Source organism: Panulirus ornatus, chromosome 2, assembly GCF_036320965.1.
Source record: "Panulirus ornatus isolate Po-2019 chromosome 2, ASM3632096v1, whole genome shotgun sequence".
NCBI classification, from domain to species: domain Eukaryota; kingdom Metazoa; phylum Arthropoda; class Malacostraca; order Decapoda; family Palinuridae; genus Panulirus; species Panulirus ornatus.
In genome coordinates, this window is record NC_092225.1 from 82236506 (window position 1) to 82255001 (window position 18496).

An 18496-nucleotide genomic window follows, 5' to 3' on the forward strand; every position below is an offset into this window, starting at 1 on the left:
TCCTTGTTCCACGGTAGGCAGTGGACGCAGCTTGTATCAGTGCAGAGATTCCTGGCGAACAATGACCACTTGGTGCTATCTGTGGCCGCCCCCAGGTGAACCACTGCTCATCGCCCGCCGGCCCTGCTTTAGTGCCACTGCCAAGGGTTTCACCGTCGCAAGTCGTCCTCTGCCGCCTCCTCTCCACGGTGCGGTCGCTCGCCGCTCTCGCCTACAGGACACTCGTCTTGACCCACCATCTTACTGCCCTCCCCTGCACCACCTGCTGCCTCACTTCAGCCGTCGAGTCGTCTACACCTGAGGCGACACAGCGTGTCGAGGTAAACGGCTCATCTTCCTCCCCTCACAGAAAGCACATCATTCATTCTGCAGTGCATTACTGTACTGTACTACAGGAAGTTTTGTTACTGTACATTCATTAGTACGATGTCATGATTGCTGACGACTTAATTGCCGTAAGTACAGAGGACCCAATTGTTGTCAGTGCTGAGGACCCCCAACTGTTGTCAGTCCTGAGGACCCAGTTGATATCAGTGCTAAGAATTCAGCTGTTGTCAGTGCTGATGCCTTAGCTGTTGTCAGTGACAGTGTACGTTTAAATACTTCTGTGACAGTATTGTTCTCACTGCCTCCGTCCATGGTCACCACTGGCGTAGCAATGTTGTGAGACGAGTATATCCACAGCGGAAGAATCCAACTGACTGAGACGTTGATCATCCTGGAAGCCGGTATGACCTTCCTGATGGAGCTAACCGCCTCGCCCGAGAATCACTGGAGCAAAAGTTGTGGCGCTCCAGCAGGGCTGTCCAACCCCTGGGCCAGCTGCCCCCCTGCCCGTAGTGCCCCCCTCTTGCCAAAGGGGCATTTGACGGAGGAGGAAGACCATGGCTACCAGTCCTCGGAAAGCCCACAGGCCCTGGACATGAGAAATCACTCAGAAACTCACAGAAATAATACCTGCAAAATCGGTCATGACACCTCGAATCATACCTTGGACGAATCACACGTGAGAGGCGACACGGGGGAGGTAGTGAGAGCGGCTGGTGATCACTACGGGTCGCGAGGGACGCCAGAGGCGCCAGATAGGGATGCGACGCTGGCGAACCCTCTCCTGACCCACAGCATCCACGACAACCTCTGGTGCTGTACTAACGGGTACTTCTGCCTCACCTCTGTCGGGCCCTTCAGCGAGTTTCAGTCCAACTGCGGCTGTACAACCCACAACCTGGTGGACTGGAGTACACGGGTCTCCTGGACTAACCTCCACCTCAGACACCAGTATAAGGTTCGCGAGGTGACCTACGTCAGCCCCTACAGAGCCACAGGGTTCCAGAAGGTCGTCCCTCACGCCCATCGTTCTGGGCCAGAGTATGGGGCCAGACCTGCCATCCGGCCCTCTGCTGCCACCCTCCCCACCCCACCCAGGTCAAGAACGCCGCAGGCGGCTGAGAAGATGAAGTCTGTTGACATTGTCAAGCAAGAGATGCCCGCAGCTCCACACAATCTCAACGGTAAGTAGGTACAACGTACCAGTGTCTACTGTTACCAGTAATGACGGAAACACATTATTTAGGTACACCGCACCACAACACAAGGCCAGTGTTTACCTATCCATCATTCGTTCAGCCATCATAATTTGAAACCACCATCGTCTCGTATATATATATATATATATATATATATATATATATATTTTTTTTTTTTTTTTTTTTTTTATACTTTGTCGCTGTCTCCCGCGTTTGCGAGGTAGCGCAAGGAAACAGACGAAAGAAATGGCCCAACCCCCCCCATACACATGTACATATACACGTCCACACACGCAAATATACATACCTACACAGCTTTCCATGGTTTACCCCGGACGCTTCACATGCCCTGGTTCAATCCACTGACAGCACGTCAACCCCTGTATACCACATCACTCCAATTCGCTCTATTTCTTGCCCTCCTTTCACCCTCCTGCATGTTCAGGCCCCGATCACACAAAATCCTTTTCACTCCATCTTTCCACCTCCAATTTGGTCTCCCTCTTCTCCTCGTTCCCTCCACCTCCGACACATATATCCTCTTGGTCAATCTTTCCTCACTCATTCTCTCCATGTGCCCAAACCATTTCAAAACACCCTCTTCTGCTCTCTCAACCACGCTCTTTTTATTTCCACACATCTCTCTTACCCTTACGTTACTTACTCGATCAAACCACCTCACACCACACATTGTCCTCAAGCATCTCATTTCCAGCACATCCATCCTCCTGCGCACAACTCTATCCATAGCCCACGCCTCGCAACCATACAACATTGTTGGAACCACTATTCCTTCAAACATACCCATTTTTGCTTTCCGGGATAATGTTCTCGACTTCCACACATTTTTCAAGGCTCCCAAAATTTTCGCCCCCTCCCCCACCCTATGATCCACTTCCGCTTCCATGGTTCCATCCGCTGCCAGATCCACTCCCAGATATCTAAAACACTTCACTTCCTCCAGTTTTTCTCCATTCAAACTCACCTCCCAATTGACTTGACCCTCAACCCTACTGTACCTAATAACCTTGCTCTTATTCACATTTACTCTTAACTTTCTTCTTCCACACACTTTACCAAACTCCGTCACCAGCTTCTGCAGTTTCTCACATGAATCCGCCACCAGCGCTGTATCATCAGCGAACAACAACTGACTCACTTCCCAAGCTCTCTCATCCCCAACAGACTTCATACTTGCCCCTCTTTCCAAAACTCTTGCATTTACCTCCCTAACAACCCCATCCATAAATAAATTAAACAACCATGGAGACATCACACACCCCTGCCGCAAACCTACATTCACTGAGAATGGAAATGGTGAAGAGCTTGTAGATTTATGTGCTGAAAAAGGACTGATGATTGGGAATACCTGGTTTAAAAAGCGAGATATACATAAGTATACTTATGTAAGTAGGAGAGATGGCCAGAGAGCGTTATTGGATTACGTGTTAATTGACAGGCGTGCGAAAGAGAGACTTTTGGATGTCAATGTGCTGAGAGGTGCAACTGGAGGGATGTCTGATCATTATCTTGTGGAGGCTAAGGTGAAGATTAGTATGGGTTTTCAGAAAAGAAGAGTGAATGTTGGGGTGAAGAAGGTGGTGAGAGTAAGTGAGCTTGGGAAGGAGACCTGTGTGAAGAAGTATCTGGAGAGACTGTGTACAGAATGGAAAAAGGTGAGAACAATGGAAGTAAGGGGAGTGGGGGAGGAATGGGATGTATTTAGGGAATCAGTGATGGATTGCGCAAAAGATGCTTGTGGCTTGAGAAGAGTGGGAGGTAGGCTGTTTAGAAAGGGTAGTGAGTGGTGGGATGAAGAAGTAAGAGTATTAGTGAAAGAGAAGAGAGAGGCATTTGGACGATTTTTGCAGGGAAAAAATGCAATTGAGTGGGAGAAGTATAAAAGAAAGAGACAGGAGGTCAAGATATATATATATATATATATATATATATATATATATATATATATATATATATATATATATATATATATATATATATATATAACCCTCAGCCATTCTCTCTCTCTCTCTCTCTCTCTCTCTCTCTCTCTCTCTCTCTCTCTCTCTCTCTCTCTCTCTCTTGCAGGGAGTGTTCTGGCCCCTTGGCTTATCTTTACGCTGCCACTGCAACATAGTCCAGGGCGTATTCTTAAGCACCCGTGCTTCCGTCCTGACCGAGGCTATACAGACTGCGTAATCAACTCTTACAATCACCAGATCATTAAATCAAAACTGTGCAAAACTCGTTTCACTGAATACAGATGACGTGCATATGATACTGTGGAGGCGACACATGAATCACTGAGAGACCATCGTGTAAACATAAGTACAATACCCAATCCCCTATTGTCAAAGTGAATATATGTATGAATCTATATCTCTCTGTCCCCGACGACAGGTTGGATGAAAATACATTCAGTTGCTTACAAAAACGAATAGAATGTGGACATCCATATCTCTCCCGTACGACATCATCTTATTTATCCTTTATTATAAATCTTTTAACATCTTAACGAAGGATACCACATCACAACCCTACCCTTAAGAAGACACCATACCACAACCCTACCCTTAAGAAGACACCATACCACAACCCTGCCCTTAAGAAGACACCATACCACAACCCTACCCTTAAGAAGACACCATACCACAACCCTACCCTTAAGAAGACACCATACCACAACCCTACCCTTAAGAAGACACCATACCACAACCCTGCCCTTAAGAAGACACCATACCACAACCCTACCCTTAAGAAGACACCATACCACAACCCTGCCCTTAAGAAGACACCATACCACAACACTACCCTCAAGCAGACACCATACCACAACTCTGCCTTCAAGAAGACACCATCCTCCCTCTGCGAAGCACAAACCGATAAGTCTCGTACATACGTAAAGTTTCTGTAGGAAACCTGACTTTATTGCCAGCTAAAACATTTTGCAAACTTTATACAACAACTGATGACGGTTAGCACTAAGTGGCGATGATCAGTAAGAACGAGCGACCTAAATCAGCGTTATCAGCAGCTTATCGCCTTCTTGGGACACAACAAACAAATAAACAGAAATGAAAGTTACCAAGCTGACGTCAAGAGATAAGTAAAACGTGACAATGTATATAATGCATTACTGATTTCCAAGCGCATAAGGCCATAGCTTTATTGACAGGCGAACATCTTGATGATTCAAATAGGGAGGCCAACTTTAGTTTGATGTCTGGGAAAAGTAACATCCAGGTAGGGTAGGTCTGCTTGTAAACTCTCCTACGCTAACTTGAGACTTTGACCCACTTGCCCCACGCCACAACGTTTGCTTACTTTCCCTCTTCTATAGATATTACCTAGGTTTTTGCTCCCGAGAGCTGGCTGCTCGTGTGCCCCCATCACTAACTAACCACGCGATGCTCGGCAAGCTTCTGCGTCACATGATTACTGTGTGGCCGTTGGTAACTCACGGTTGGGCCATTTTGATAACTGTTTCTTTCCTACACCTCGAACCTTTGGAACTCTCTACCCTTTCATATCTTTCCCAGTAACTATGACCTGGCACTTTTTAAAAGACATCCAAAAGCATATCCTCATAATTCGTAAATATTTTTCCTGGTCGCCTCTTTTTTCCTTTCATTGACCTGTTTATATTTCAGTGAAAGCCTGTCCTTAATGTGAACTTTTGTGAGTGACTGGAGCCTCCAACGTAAAAATAAACAAATGAATAAAGCTGTCTTCATCCCCAGGTGAGCGTCCGTTCGTATGTGAGGAATCCGGATGTGGGCGAGCCTTCTGCAGGAACGAGGAACTGACCAGACATTCCAGGATACACTCAGGAAACCGACCCTTTCTCTGCCAGGTGAGGCAAAGCGTCTCTGTGGTAGACGATTGCATTTTAGGGTGTGAGCGGGTCAGCTCTAGTAACACATTTAAGTGTAGAATTCTAGTTTGTCATTTGTTTCACACTGATATAATGATAAGTACAACAGATGAGCTACCGATACAGTCAACACCATTGGGTCAGACGTCCCAGCTTCCCTCTTCCATGGCCAGTAGCTGGTGTTATGTCCTCTTAATGCCTGCTGGCCATGCCCTCGTTATAGCTCTACTGTGCGGAAGTAATCCTTACGTCAAAGCAAATCTTTATGATTGTTTACATCCGCTAGTGAATCTTACACGTGAAATTCATTTTTCATCTTCGTTGAGCATTTGTTTACCTAAGTTTAATTATACACTTTTCTGGATTGTGTCAATCGTTTTTCAGTTTCTGTACCCACAAGTCTCTTAACTCGTAAATACAACAGTAAATTAAAAAAGAATAGAATAAATATAACTAGATGTAAGAACCATGGGCAAACCTCTCACTGTTTACACTCAGGTCAACTCGCGTCATCATACATTACTACACCATGACACAAACACACTTCCTCTACCTGGCGGCATCCTTCACCCTGGGTACACACTAAAGTAATCCTGGTCTGGCCGTACAGAGGTGTGGCCGGAGGTTCGTGAGGCGGGACCACCTGACGAAGCATCAGAGGACCCACCTGCCGGTGCAGGCCAAGCGGAGCTACACTTGCCCCCTGCCAGCCTGCAAGCACAGGTAATTCACCCTCCCTCCCTCACACTCGCCTCTCTTCTGTGTTAATGTCCTCCTCTTCTTCTAGTGGCAGTTCTTTAGTCTTGAGATATCTCGCAATTTATTTCTTCTCGACCAAGTGGTCAGAGTTGAAACTTCGCAGACTGGAAGTATGTTAAAGGCACTGGCTTTATGATCTCTGGTTGTTGATAACCATTAATGATTTCTGGTTCTTGATAACCATTAATGATCTCTGGTTGTTGATAACCATTAATGATCCCTGGTTGATGATATCCATAAATGATATCTGGTTGTTGATAACCAACGTGAGCATTAATGATCTCTGGTCATTGATAATTAGTAATGACCTCCGGCCAATGATACTCAATAATGACCTCCGGTCACTGATAACCAATAATAATAATCTCCTGTCGTTGATAACCATTACTGGTCTCTGGTTGTTGATAACCATTCAATCCATCAACATACGTAGATACGTAACACTGAAGTAAAACGTTTGATATGGACGAAATATGCAAAATTGGTTAATCCTTTATCAGTCCTTCTCTGCTTTCCATCTTCGTTATTTTATTTTCTTTCTTCCTTTACCTTATTTCATCTCTTCGATCGCTTCCTTGATTCTTCCTTAGTTTCCCTATTTCCAGGTAGGACTGCTTCATTCTCATATAAGCAGTAAGCTTATTTCTGCAGCTACTCTGCGGTACTCCTCACCTGCCCTATTCTCTACTGTGTGAATAATACTGTTCATGATACTTCTCAACTGTGTTAATCATATTGATCATTGCACGTCTCACCTGTCACAGCATAGTGATACTATACTTTTTACCTGTGAATAATATTTGATTATTATATTGCTCAACTGTAAATCATTTGCATCATTATACTTCTCACCTATGAACATCATATTGATCATTATACATCTCACCTATGAACATCACATTGATCATTATACTTCTCACCTGTGTACATCATATTGATCATTATGTTGATGGAAACATTACCTTCGTCAGGTACACACGCTCGGACGCCCTCACCCGACACATGTGGACGGCCCACCATACCCGGGTCCGCCAGCCCTCACGCCCACACGCCCGCATCATGCCCACGACGCCCTCACCCACATTCCCCTCACCGAGACTACCGTCAGCCACGTGTCTGTCAGCCACACTTGTGCCCCACACACCTGGTACTACATCCATTCCGTCAAGAACATGCAAGTTACTGTTGCCTCCACCAATAAAGAAAGAGCCTTGATACATATACATACTCAGGAACACTTTTATGGGGCTCCTGCACCTTCAAGGCTGCACTCCGTTCATGAGCAGGGAAATGGTGGACTCTTTTTGACCGAGGAGACCCTTAATAGTATACTCCTTACCGTCCTACTGACGATGACGATACCGCCTTGAGCAAGGTGACCTCTGGTTCGCGGGGAAACACGAACTCGTAGAAGAATAACAGGCGACAGACGTCAGCAGAAAAGTCACTTTTGAGACGCGTGTTCGGAATGTCCTGAGCAAGTTATACCAGGCATGACGACTGACGAAGGGTTATTCCCGGTAAACGCAGAAGGACATCTTATGGGAGAGCTAAACAGGAGAATGGGAGAAGCCTCTTGGAAGGGCGAGTCACAGGGAACGAGAAGAGAGAAGACTTAGTTTCAGCCAGCAAGACAGAAGGTAATGGCAAGCCAGGAAGATACCCGCTGGTTCACATGATACGGAACCTAGACGGAGGAGGAGGAGGACCAGGCTGATGGGAGGGTGGGCCAGGGTCATGGCACAAGGGTAACAGGAACTATTAGATGTTCTGACGTGCAATAAACAGTCATTTGCTTTTATCTTTTACCCTTGTATCTCCCAACATGACAAGTCTTCATGAAATAGTAAATAATAAATCAACATCTTGGACTCTTGCCATCTCATAGGTTCACTAGCATACAGCTAAGTCTTAGTCATCCATCAAGAAAAAAATAATATCAATTCACGTTAGAAAGTCAGCGCTGGTAACGACCATTACACTCGTCTGCTGACATTAACAAATAACTATTTCTCTATTACTGGGAACATCAGGTGTTGAACGCGTCGAAAATAGAAAATAGTCGCTTTGCCCACTGTCTCGCCGATTTCCTCCTCTTTGGGTAAGGAATAAATGCTTAAGAAGGCACCTGCTCCTAAAGACAAATCCTTCCTGAGGAACACGGTGGTAACTGGTAATAAATACGAGCACCGGTGAACACGTAGAATACATCGAACTTGTGTTCGAACAGCTTGTTCGGTTCGTTCGTGCACTCTTCTTCGGTTCGTCCTGACTAAAATGCTCGTCAAGATGCACCTTGACGTAAATCAGACGAATCTGACCCAAAACAAATTCCATTAGGTCTGTCCTATATTTTCTAACTCGTTGTATAGCCTATTATATATTTTCTAACTCGTTGTAGTCTAAACTAACTTACCAGAGACATGAATCATGGGTGACATTAACACAAAATACACAGCCAAACCTTACCGAGTGGAGTACAGACGAACTTGCAGGAGGTTAAATCCACCAAAGGTATCGTAGGTTAATCAAGCCTAGCCATATGTTTAATACTCTTACCTAACAACGCCTAACTCAACCTACCCTGACATGGCGCAAGTTAAGCCTAAACACTAACAGTGCTAATTTAAAACATGTCCCAAGTTAACATAACATATTTTTTTAATGAACAGAGAGGATTGCAGAGATAAGGAAGGTGAAAATAACTTGATTTCAGAATTTTGTTGGGAAAAGGACACCCTGCCTCTTGAAAAGGGACAGATCGTATCTCTTAGGAAAAATAAATAATATGGTAGAGAGTTCCAAAGCTTAGCAGTGTAGGGAAAGAAAAAGACATCACAACGACCCACCCTTGGGTTACTAACGGCCACACAGTAATGTGAGGCAACAGCGTGCTATCATAACCTTAACCTAACCTGGAGCTGCGCTCGATGCAAGAGTTGTTTGTAGTGATGGGAATTTTGTGTTGGAACTACTTTTTTTTCTTTAGATATGACCCGAGACGGAACCTGAATACTCTAATCATGACCATCTCATTAATCATATATGATTATATATTACAGAAACATTACCTGAAGGGACTCTTTCCAGTGGCTCCCTCACTGGCGACGGGAAACGTCTATCGTCAGGCAGTTTGGCGAAAATCTTGGGACGTCGTGTGTACCGTCTTAAACGATAAACACCTTGTCCAAACCTGTTGAAGTGGAAGACATAACGTTGATAGCTGGTAATACATTAGTGAAATTGGTTATATATCACATTGCGGTATAATACTGTAGTAAACTAAAAACCCGGCCATGTTTGGATGTTTCTATTTCTATTATCTTTAGGGTAAGCCTACATGGCATGGGGGAAAATATGATGACCCATTAATGGCCATCTCAGAGGAAAGAATAAATTGAAGATTTTGAGATAAAGATGGGAAGAAATTACTTCAAGTTCCATGAACTGGTTGTAGTCCTGGGGTTTCAATGCGAAAATGTCACAGGAAGAATGAAAGTTAAAAGACTGCAGAAAAATCCAGAGGTTTGGTGTGCACATTAAAAAACGATGTCTCATAACAGTCAACTCTCATGTGACCGGTCTTAACTCATAAACTAATGGAAGCAGCAGCCAATGCTTGAGGGTCCAGACCTCAGCAGCTGGGACACCCGGACAGCTCACGAGACCAGAGGCTAAAATGATACTTGTAGAACAAAAAGAGGACAGCAACGCCATGACGGACGGAAAGGGATGACAAAAGAGAGGTGATAGGAAAGGTAAATAAGGCAGAAGGCTCTTGATTCCAATTTGGCAAAGAGAACGGTGAAAGGGGAGCCTTATTCGTACTCATACTAAGGCGAATGAGACGCCAGTATATATGGAATACTTGCTCACATTTAAAAGATAACTACGGCACCTATATAACACCCCCCAGCGTTTGGGAAGAAGATACTGTGGGGTTCATTACGTGAGGTATCCAGGACAGATCGGAAGATGTGGTCACGCCTAACATACCACTGTTGCTGCTGAGTTGCATTGTAACGCTCTGAAATTTAAGAAAAAGCGAAATTCTAAAAGAACCATTAGTAGAAATTGTGTTTTTACACTGCTAGATTCAACCAGGGTACCTCTTCCCCATTTTGGGATTCTGTCCATGTTTGAAAAAGGAAAGGAAATACGTGCAGTGCGAGAAAATGAATGAATATCGGAGTCTGGAGGGAGAAGAGAGTTGAAATAAACAGTGGAATCATCGGTATAGATCAGGGTTACAAGTTAGATAACTGTTATCATTTATAAGGAGACGAAAGAAGGCAGAGGACTGGAGACAACCCTGATGGACACCACTTTTAACAGGATTTTTTGAATACATGATTCAAAAAAATATACATTATTGAATATATTAATGAACAAAATTTGAAGAGTATAGCAAGACTTCTGATATGTTATATTACATTGTTCTTCACATGACTGATATAGAATCGTTTTGATAAGACACAAGCATCATGTCTCAACAAGCATTTAGTAATAATCTAATTGGAAAGAAAACAAGAAAGTTCGCAGGAGCCCACGTAAAGAGATGATACCTGTTTAGTTCACATATTTGCAAATACCATTCCAAATGGATAGACATTGCGCATGGAGACAAGGATATGAATAGTTAATGCATCACTAGTTGAAAAAGAGAAAAGAAAAATAGTTCACAAGAGAAAATTAAAACATTTTTCAATCTCAATTCAGTGAGAAAATGTCTACGTACTTTAGAAATATTTGCTCTCCTTGGTACAGCTGGTGGACAACAAATATTTTATGATCATCACACTAAAGTTCGGTACAGCTCCACTTAACCTTTAGTTGGAAGATCCAGCACTAGTCGCCATTTAAGACATCTGACCAGTCTGGTAGATGCAGTGCCTTGTATGGAATCTAGTATCCAGGATGGCTGGAGTATTTTCACAAACATAAAACCCTTAAGACCACGTCAGCAAATTCCAGTGTGTGCTAGTCTTGACGAACAATAACTACCACATAACGTTCATGGTGTCCAGGTTCACACATGTGAGTGGATTAAGCACTATATAAGTGAAAGCCTCAGCGTATGCATGCATACAAATCAGCAAAACCTATGAAAACGTCACGTGAGTTAACGAAGCAGTTTATAATCTTATTTTCGCTGTTTCAAAAACACATGAATGTCATGGTGCGCTGATATTGTTCCCGGAAACGTTTGGTGTGTGCCCTGAATATTTATTTATTATATCTAACCGCTGGCAGTTACTACAAAGGAAGGAAGATAACAACAATGTATTGGTAATGTAGTTGATATTAAACATAATGGTAAATCTCATCCCCAACTAAAGTGTGGTACACGGAAGGTCTTTTGATTTCCAGAAGTGTTTTTTTTTTTTATTTCACCAATTATAGGTAGCTCCACAGAGTCGTGTGAGCTCATATCACAGCAGCTCTCCCATCGAGGGAGGTGTTGTGTTCTCAGCTAACACCACTAAGAAATACCGTGTTATCTGTTCTCACATACAGAATATGTAAGGTTTACTAGTCTGAAAAATAGTATACAGTAGGTTCTGCCAGGTCAATATTTAGTCTTAAAGACAAACTGACGACAGTTCCCAACCCGTCCTGTACAACACAAGTGACGGGGTTAATAATCCTTCACAATAATAACCTCATACTCAGAACATCTCGTACACGTAGATATAGATGATCAAGAACGTCACAAAGCCGATGATGAATGAACGTACGATGAACTACATCATGGCGAAGGTTCGTTCCTACTTGCTCCTTCCATGTAGTTTCTGTAGCCGAACGTAACATTTCCGCCATTCTTTACCATTCGTTACGACTCTCTTTAGTTCATTCAACTCGCCGTTGATTTCTTCCTGTGTTAGAAGGTCTGCCATCGCCACATCCTCAAAGATTTCACTCAGTTCCTCAAAGAACTCCCTGGCTACTCCCTGAAGCGTCATTTTCCGTGATAAACTGTCACTGAAATAATCCTAAGAAGGATTGATAAAGACAGCATGGGGTAATATAGAAATGATGACAACTTACAGATTATGTTGACATGAGAAACGGAAGATAGCGGGAGGAGTGTCAATGCCTGCGTAGGACTATCATGGTAGTGTCATGGTAAGTGAAGATTGGAAGAGGAAAATGCAGAAGTGGCAGGGGCCGAAGTGAAGATAATGAATCAAAGATAGTGAGGATACAGTGCTATTAATGTTCAAGTGGTGAGGACACTGGGGTTCGATACCCAGTCGTGAAGACAATAGGTAATGACCCAGCTTTTGTTGGTGCATAGGTAGAGAGTGGTTGGTGGAACCACATGAAAGTGCACGAGCACAGGTGCCTAGCGTACGAACACATGGGGCAAGTATCTCATTTCCTGGTTACTGAAACTAATAGAGTCAATAACACAGTATTAAAGATGACAGGGTCAATGCCTGGGTATTGAAGACAATAGGGCCAGTGACTAAGTACTGAAGGCATTACGGTCAATGCCTTGATACTGATTAATAAAGAGTCAGTTTCTGGGTAGTGAGAGTTTTAGTTCAGTGACTGGGTAGTGGAGATAAAGGCGTTCATTGCCTCGGTAATGTATAATACATTCATCCCTGGTTAGGGATCAGGTAAGGGATTCGGTGACTTAGTAGGGAAGATATAAGGGATTCAGTGCCTGGTCAGTGAAAATATAAGAAATTCAATGTCTAAGTAGGGAAGATATAAGAGTTTCAGTCCCTGGATTAGGAAGATATAAAGGATTCAGTGTCTAGGTAGAGAAGACATAAGGGATTCAGTTTCTGGGTTAAGAAGACAGAAGGGGTTCAGTGTCTGACTAGGGTTGATATAAGGGATTCAGTGCTTTGGCAGTGAAGATATACGGCGATTAGTTCCACCTACTTAAAAGCAAATATAACAACGCTGCAAACCACACAAGTATTGTCAACATGTCGTGCCACATATGTAGAAAAATTACACGTGAAATAAAATCACATGAACACATACCTTCTCCTCCCCCCCCCCCCCCCCACACACACACACACACACAAAAGAAAAAAAATACCATGATGCTGAAATACCGTCAGCGGGACAATACAGGACTGAGTTACTAATTTCAGCGTTGAGTAAGGCGGTGTGTCCCGGGCTGGGGGAGGAGCGTCACAGCCTCGCCCGCCGGCCGGACGCCTCTTCCTGTCGGAGGTAGACACAGGGTATATCCCAATGTTGGCAACGCTGAGTCGCGCTGTTGTGTATATCGATGGTCTGAGGTATTGGGCCAGAGGAGATAGATAGATAGGTTATAAGTGCTGGGCCAGCTGAAATGGATAGGTTATAGGTGCTGGGCGAGTGGAGGCAGATAGGGTATATGTACTGGGCCATCGGAGATAGATACATTATTTGTACTGGGCGATAGGTGACTCGCCCAGTACATATAACCTATCTATACAGGGCTAGTGGAGATAGATAAGTCAGAGATACTGGGGGAGTGGAGATTGATTGGTTAGAGATACTGGGTGAGTAGAGATAAATAAGTCAGAGATAGTGGGCGAGTGGAGATAGAGAGAGATACTAAGCAAGTGGAGATAGATGGGCTGGAGGTATTGGTCCAGTAGAGATGTATGGATATACTTGGCATTCAGCATAACCCGTGCAAGACTAACAATAAATACTAACAACATATATAATACACAACAATATAACATGAAATAACAACACGCACAATACAGTGTGGCAATATATTCTTTTTTTTTTTTTTTTTTTTGCTTTGTCGCTGTCTCCCGCGTTTGCGAGGTAGCGCAAGGAAACAGACGAAAGAAATGGCCCAACCCACCCCCATACACATGTATATACATACGTCCACACACGCAAATATACATACCTACACAGCTTTCCATGGTTTACCCCAGACGCTTCACATGCCCTGATTCAATCCACTGACAGCACGTCAACCCCGGTATACCACATCGATCCAATGCACTCTATTCCTTGCCCTCCTTTCACCCTCCTGCATGTTCAGGCCCCGATCACACAAAATCTTTTTCACTCCATCTTTCCACCTCCAATTTGGTCTCCCACTTCTCCTCGTTCCCTCCACCGACACACAAACACACACACACACACACACATATATATATATTCTTTTTTTTCAAACTATTCGCCATTTCCCGCGTTAGCGAGGTAGCGTTAAGAACAGAGAACTGGGCCACTGTGGGAATATCCTCACCTGGCCCCCTTCTCTGTTCCTTCTTTTGGAAAATTAAAAAAAATTGAGAGGGGAGGATTTCCAGCCCCCCGCTCCCTCCCCTTTTAGTCGCCTTCTACGACACGCAGGGAATACGTGGGAAGTATTCTTTCTCCCCTATCCCCAGGGATAACATATATATATATATATATATATATATATATATATATATATATATATATATATATATATATATATATATATATATATGCAACAGAATACATTACGAGACATAATCTACATATCATATACAGTAACATTTTATGCACTGAATAAAACACAATATGAAATAACATCATGTATGTTATGTATGATAAAATACATGGAAAGAGTGACGTATTTATATATAGAACGGACAGACGAACATCCACAAAGACAGAATGGACAGATATACGATGCACATTCTTAATACCAAATATGTGACGCGGCCAACCATATCTGGCCCTCTTAGGGCAGGCAATTAACCTTTATTCACTAAAGGCTATTTCGTCAAAGCGCTTCTGCACCCACCCCTCACCCAGGGATCTTGTTAACGTAGAAAACGAGGCACAAGAGACCTGACTCGCTCGTTTAGAGAGAAAAAAAAGAATAATAAAAACGCCAAGTTTCATTTATCAGCACCTAAGCAGGCGTAAAAGAGTAGGCTGCCGCCCACTAGCAGTGTTGTCTCGGGCATTCTGGTCTATTTTCGCCTGGACCGCTTGCCTGAAAAACATGACGTCATCGTCACGTCACCCACACCCCCGCACGGGACTCTCACTCTTGCCATATTAAGGGTCTATTTTTTTTTTCTTCAAATAACGAACTGCTTGCCACCGGACACGATGAAATTTATCGCGTAAACTTTACCTCTGTGATTCATTCTTCCTATATACAACATTTCTTAAGAGCCGTGGCTCATGAAGGATGGTTGCCAATTGTCTCGTAAGCCCGAGACGGCGAATTTCCCTTTGAGGTGGTGGTGAGTAACGGGTCAAGCAGGAGCTGTCTCACCCCCCCCCCCCTTCCCCTCCCTCCCGTCTCTATGGACAGCACCACCTCTCCTCCCCAGAGCCTCCAGTTGGGCGAAGTGATTCGTGGAGGTAACTGCTTCCTACCATTACTGCCGCCGTCTCTGATCCAATCACACCACCACGACAGGTCGCTCGTTATAACGTTATAACCATCGACATATAACGAAAAAAAAAATACGATCGCCGACTTTGGTGTTTGTTGTGAAGATACGTTCCCGATTGAGAAAATGCCAACCCCCACCTCACGGATGGACGAAATCCAGGTAAGTTTGTATGGGGGTTTGCACTATCAGTGTCCGGCCGGTGGGGGCCATGATCGAAGTGCTGGGTCATGAGGGATATGGTGTCGTTTATCACTTGTTACTGAAGTGACGGAGTGGTGGTTCAGGTGATGACGTAGGTGGATGTAACGGTACTGCTTTGACGGTGATGTGTTCCCCCAGCTGTTGGGATAACCAGTGATGTGTTCTCCTAGCTGCTGGGATAACAAGTGATGTGTTCCCCCAGCTGCTGGGATAACCAATGATGTGTTCTCCTAGCTGCTGGGATAACCAGTGATGTGATCCCCTAGCTGCTGGGATAATCAGTGGTGTTCTAGCTGCTGGGATAACCAGTGATGTGATCCCCTAGCTGCTGGGATAACCAGTGATGTGTTCCCCCAGCTGCTGGGATAATCAGTGGTGTTCTAGCTGCTGGGATAACCAATGATGTGATCCCCTAGCTGCTGGGATAACCAGTGATGTGTTACCCCAGCTGCTAGGGTAACGTCATGTGTTCCCCAGCTGTTAGGGTAACCAGTCATGTGTTCCTCTGGCTGCTGGGGTAACCAGTCATGTGTTCCCACAGCTGCTAGGGTAACCAGTCATGTGTTCCCCCAGCTGCTAGGGTAACCAGTCATGTGTCCCCCTGGCTGCTGGGGTAACCAGTCATGTGTTCCCCAGCTGCTAGGGTAACCAGTCATGTGTTCCCTGGCTGCTGGGGTAACCAGTCATGTGTTCCCCTGGCTGTTGGGGTGACCAGAGAGGCGTCCCCATGGCTGCTGAGGCGACTACATCAGATATGACATAATGTTTCCCGCTTGAAGAGTGAGGTAACTGATTTTCTGGTTCCCGACTGACCTAACCAACCTTTGTCATTGAGGATGACGTCAAACTTTCTCAACGTTGTAGTAACCTTCGTTCTTTTTCATTCTACCGTCGTGATGCAAATGTCTTAATTCGTGGAAACTTTATGGGAATATAATCATGGAACAAGTTTCACTTTGTTTGACTTACAGTTGGTCATGTTAACTTTGGTTTTTCTGTTTTGTATGTCCATTATCGAACCCCTCTTAAAATGATTGATATTCTAAGTTGAGAAGTACGAAATAATCCACACACCCATCAGGGCTTTCCTATTAGCATAGTTTACCCCACACTTTACGTTTTCTTTGATTGTATATCTTAAGGTATTAATCGTTTTCTTCGGAAATGCCTGCGTCAGCTTTTTTTTCGCGGGTTTTTCAAGAGGTATTTTCGGAGACTAACGCAGCTACAACAAAGAAAGATATGTCGAACGGAAACCGCAGTAATTTTCAAGATGTGAGAGATAGTCTACAGTTAAAGCCCAAGATTCAGCGTATTTCTGCATATTTTCTATTATCTACAAACGTCTCCCAAACTACTTGGAATTTAATGAAGTCACTCGTTGAAACGTAGGTATTCCAGGATTTCAGTAAAATATGGAATGAGTTATAGTAATTCTGTTGTAGGACTATAAAACAAACAATTACAATAAATTAATTCAACTAATTCAAGAATGTTGGTTAGTTTAGTATGAGGACTATAATAAAGGCCTTCCACGTGAAGTTATAACGGCCAACCGCAAAACCATGAACACATTCTTCAGGTTTTGGAAAGTATATTTACGACTACATATCATCTTACCGCACATATGACTCTTGAGAATATTTTATGTATGAAAAATTTGTAAATATTTATTTTCTTTAGATGAATTTGTTTATGTAACGATACACAGGAAAACAAGAAGATTCAAAAGAAGATAATATCTGACATCATTCCAAGTTATATTCGTAATTCCATTAAGAAAATATGTATCAAGGTGATGCCATAAGAAAGTCCAGCTCAAAACAATAAAGCAGCTATGCCTTAAATCCTTTAGCTGGAAGGAAATCTTCAAAAAGATTGTTTGATTCGAAACATATGAAGCAAGAATGACTGGATCATCATTCCCACAGGAAACTAATACAGATTGAATAGCTAAATACGAGGCTTCGAGCGAGACAGTGAGCACGGGAAGTGTTTTTGTCTGTATGTGTTCTTTCTTGAGCTCGTGAAGATAGGGTACAAGAACTCCTTGCCATTTCTCAGAAGAAAGATAAACCCAGAAACACGATACCACTTAAGGACTTTTGTTTTTCGCAGGACACGATACAGCTTGGCAAGCTTTTTCCCGCATGACTCAGCCATGGTGTGTGTGGTACTAAGGTCCCGCGGGGCTACTGAATATCTAAGAAAGCGCGACGTCTTTAATGGTTTTATCCATTGATTTAAAAAATGAGACCGAAAAGATGATGAAAAATGGCACTATCAAACTGAGCTTTGCACCGGAATAAATAGTTTATCCTTTAATCACAAGAGCAATGTCTTTTTCGGTCTTTTTTCAAGAAATCATAGAAGCTTGGCGTAACCCGCGTCCCGTGTAAACAAACATGTGTGCAGGAGATCGGACACAAAGTAAATGTTATCGTTTCAGCTTGTGGCTCTGAAGTGCTGTGAGGGCGATGTCCTTACTTGTTGTGGAGGGTTGCGAAGGTTTGTCTGCATGAATGTCACTGTAGGGTTGTCTGTGTAGGGACGGGTCACTTTGGGGTTGTTTGTACGACGTTGGTGTGGTTAGGGCGTGTTGAGTGTTATTTTCCGTTGGGTACGTAGGGTGTATGAGGTAAGATCTTGGGTAAATGTGTAAAAAGACCGAGGGTTGTGTGGGTACGGTTCAGGAGGTTAGCTGCATGGGTGGTGTGTGTGTGTGTGTGTGTGTTGAAGGGATGTGAGGTTGAAAGCGTGGGAAACCCTCATGGGTCTTA

General features: G+C 43.7%; 3 protein-coding genes across 3 annotated transcripts in view; 2 read left to right on the forward strand and 1 right to left on the reverse strand.

The window, feature by feature from the left end:
• Positions 1-18496, reverse strand: part of LOC139757725 (uncharacterized) — a 221327-nt gene that overhangs the window by 121213 nt on the left and 81618 nt on the right. Inside the window, exon 2 of the mRNA XM_071678485.1 lies at positions 9231-9352. The gene's annotated coding sequence lies outside the window, so the exon portion shown is untranslated. The remainder of the gene's footprint in view (positions 1-9230; positions 9353-18496) is intronic.
• Positions 128-7969, forward strand: LOC139757714 (uncharacterized). The gene is made up of 4 exons (XM_071678469.1): positions 128-1511; positions 5267-5379; positions 6011-6123; positions 7131-7969. The coding sequence occupies exons 1-4, from the start codon at positions 731-733 to the stop codon at positions 7372-7374; spliced, it is 1251 nt and encodes a 416-aa protein (XP_071534570.1). The 5' UTR covers positions 128-730; the 3' UTR covers positions 7375-7969.
• LOC139757688 (uncharacterized) overlaps positions 15351-18496 on the forward strand; it is a 95726-nt gene continuing 92580 nt past the window's right edge. The window contains exon 1 of the mRNA XM_071678444.1: positions 15351-15674. Within this exon, the coding sequence (XP_071534545.1) occupies positions 15639-15674 (36 nt within the window). The 5' untranslated portion in view covers positions 15351-15638. The remainder of the gene's footprint in view (positions 15675-18496) is intronic.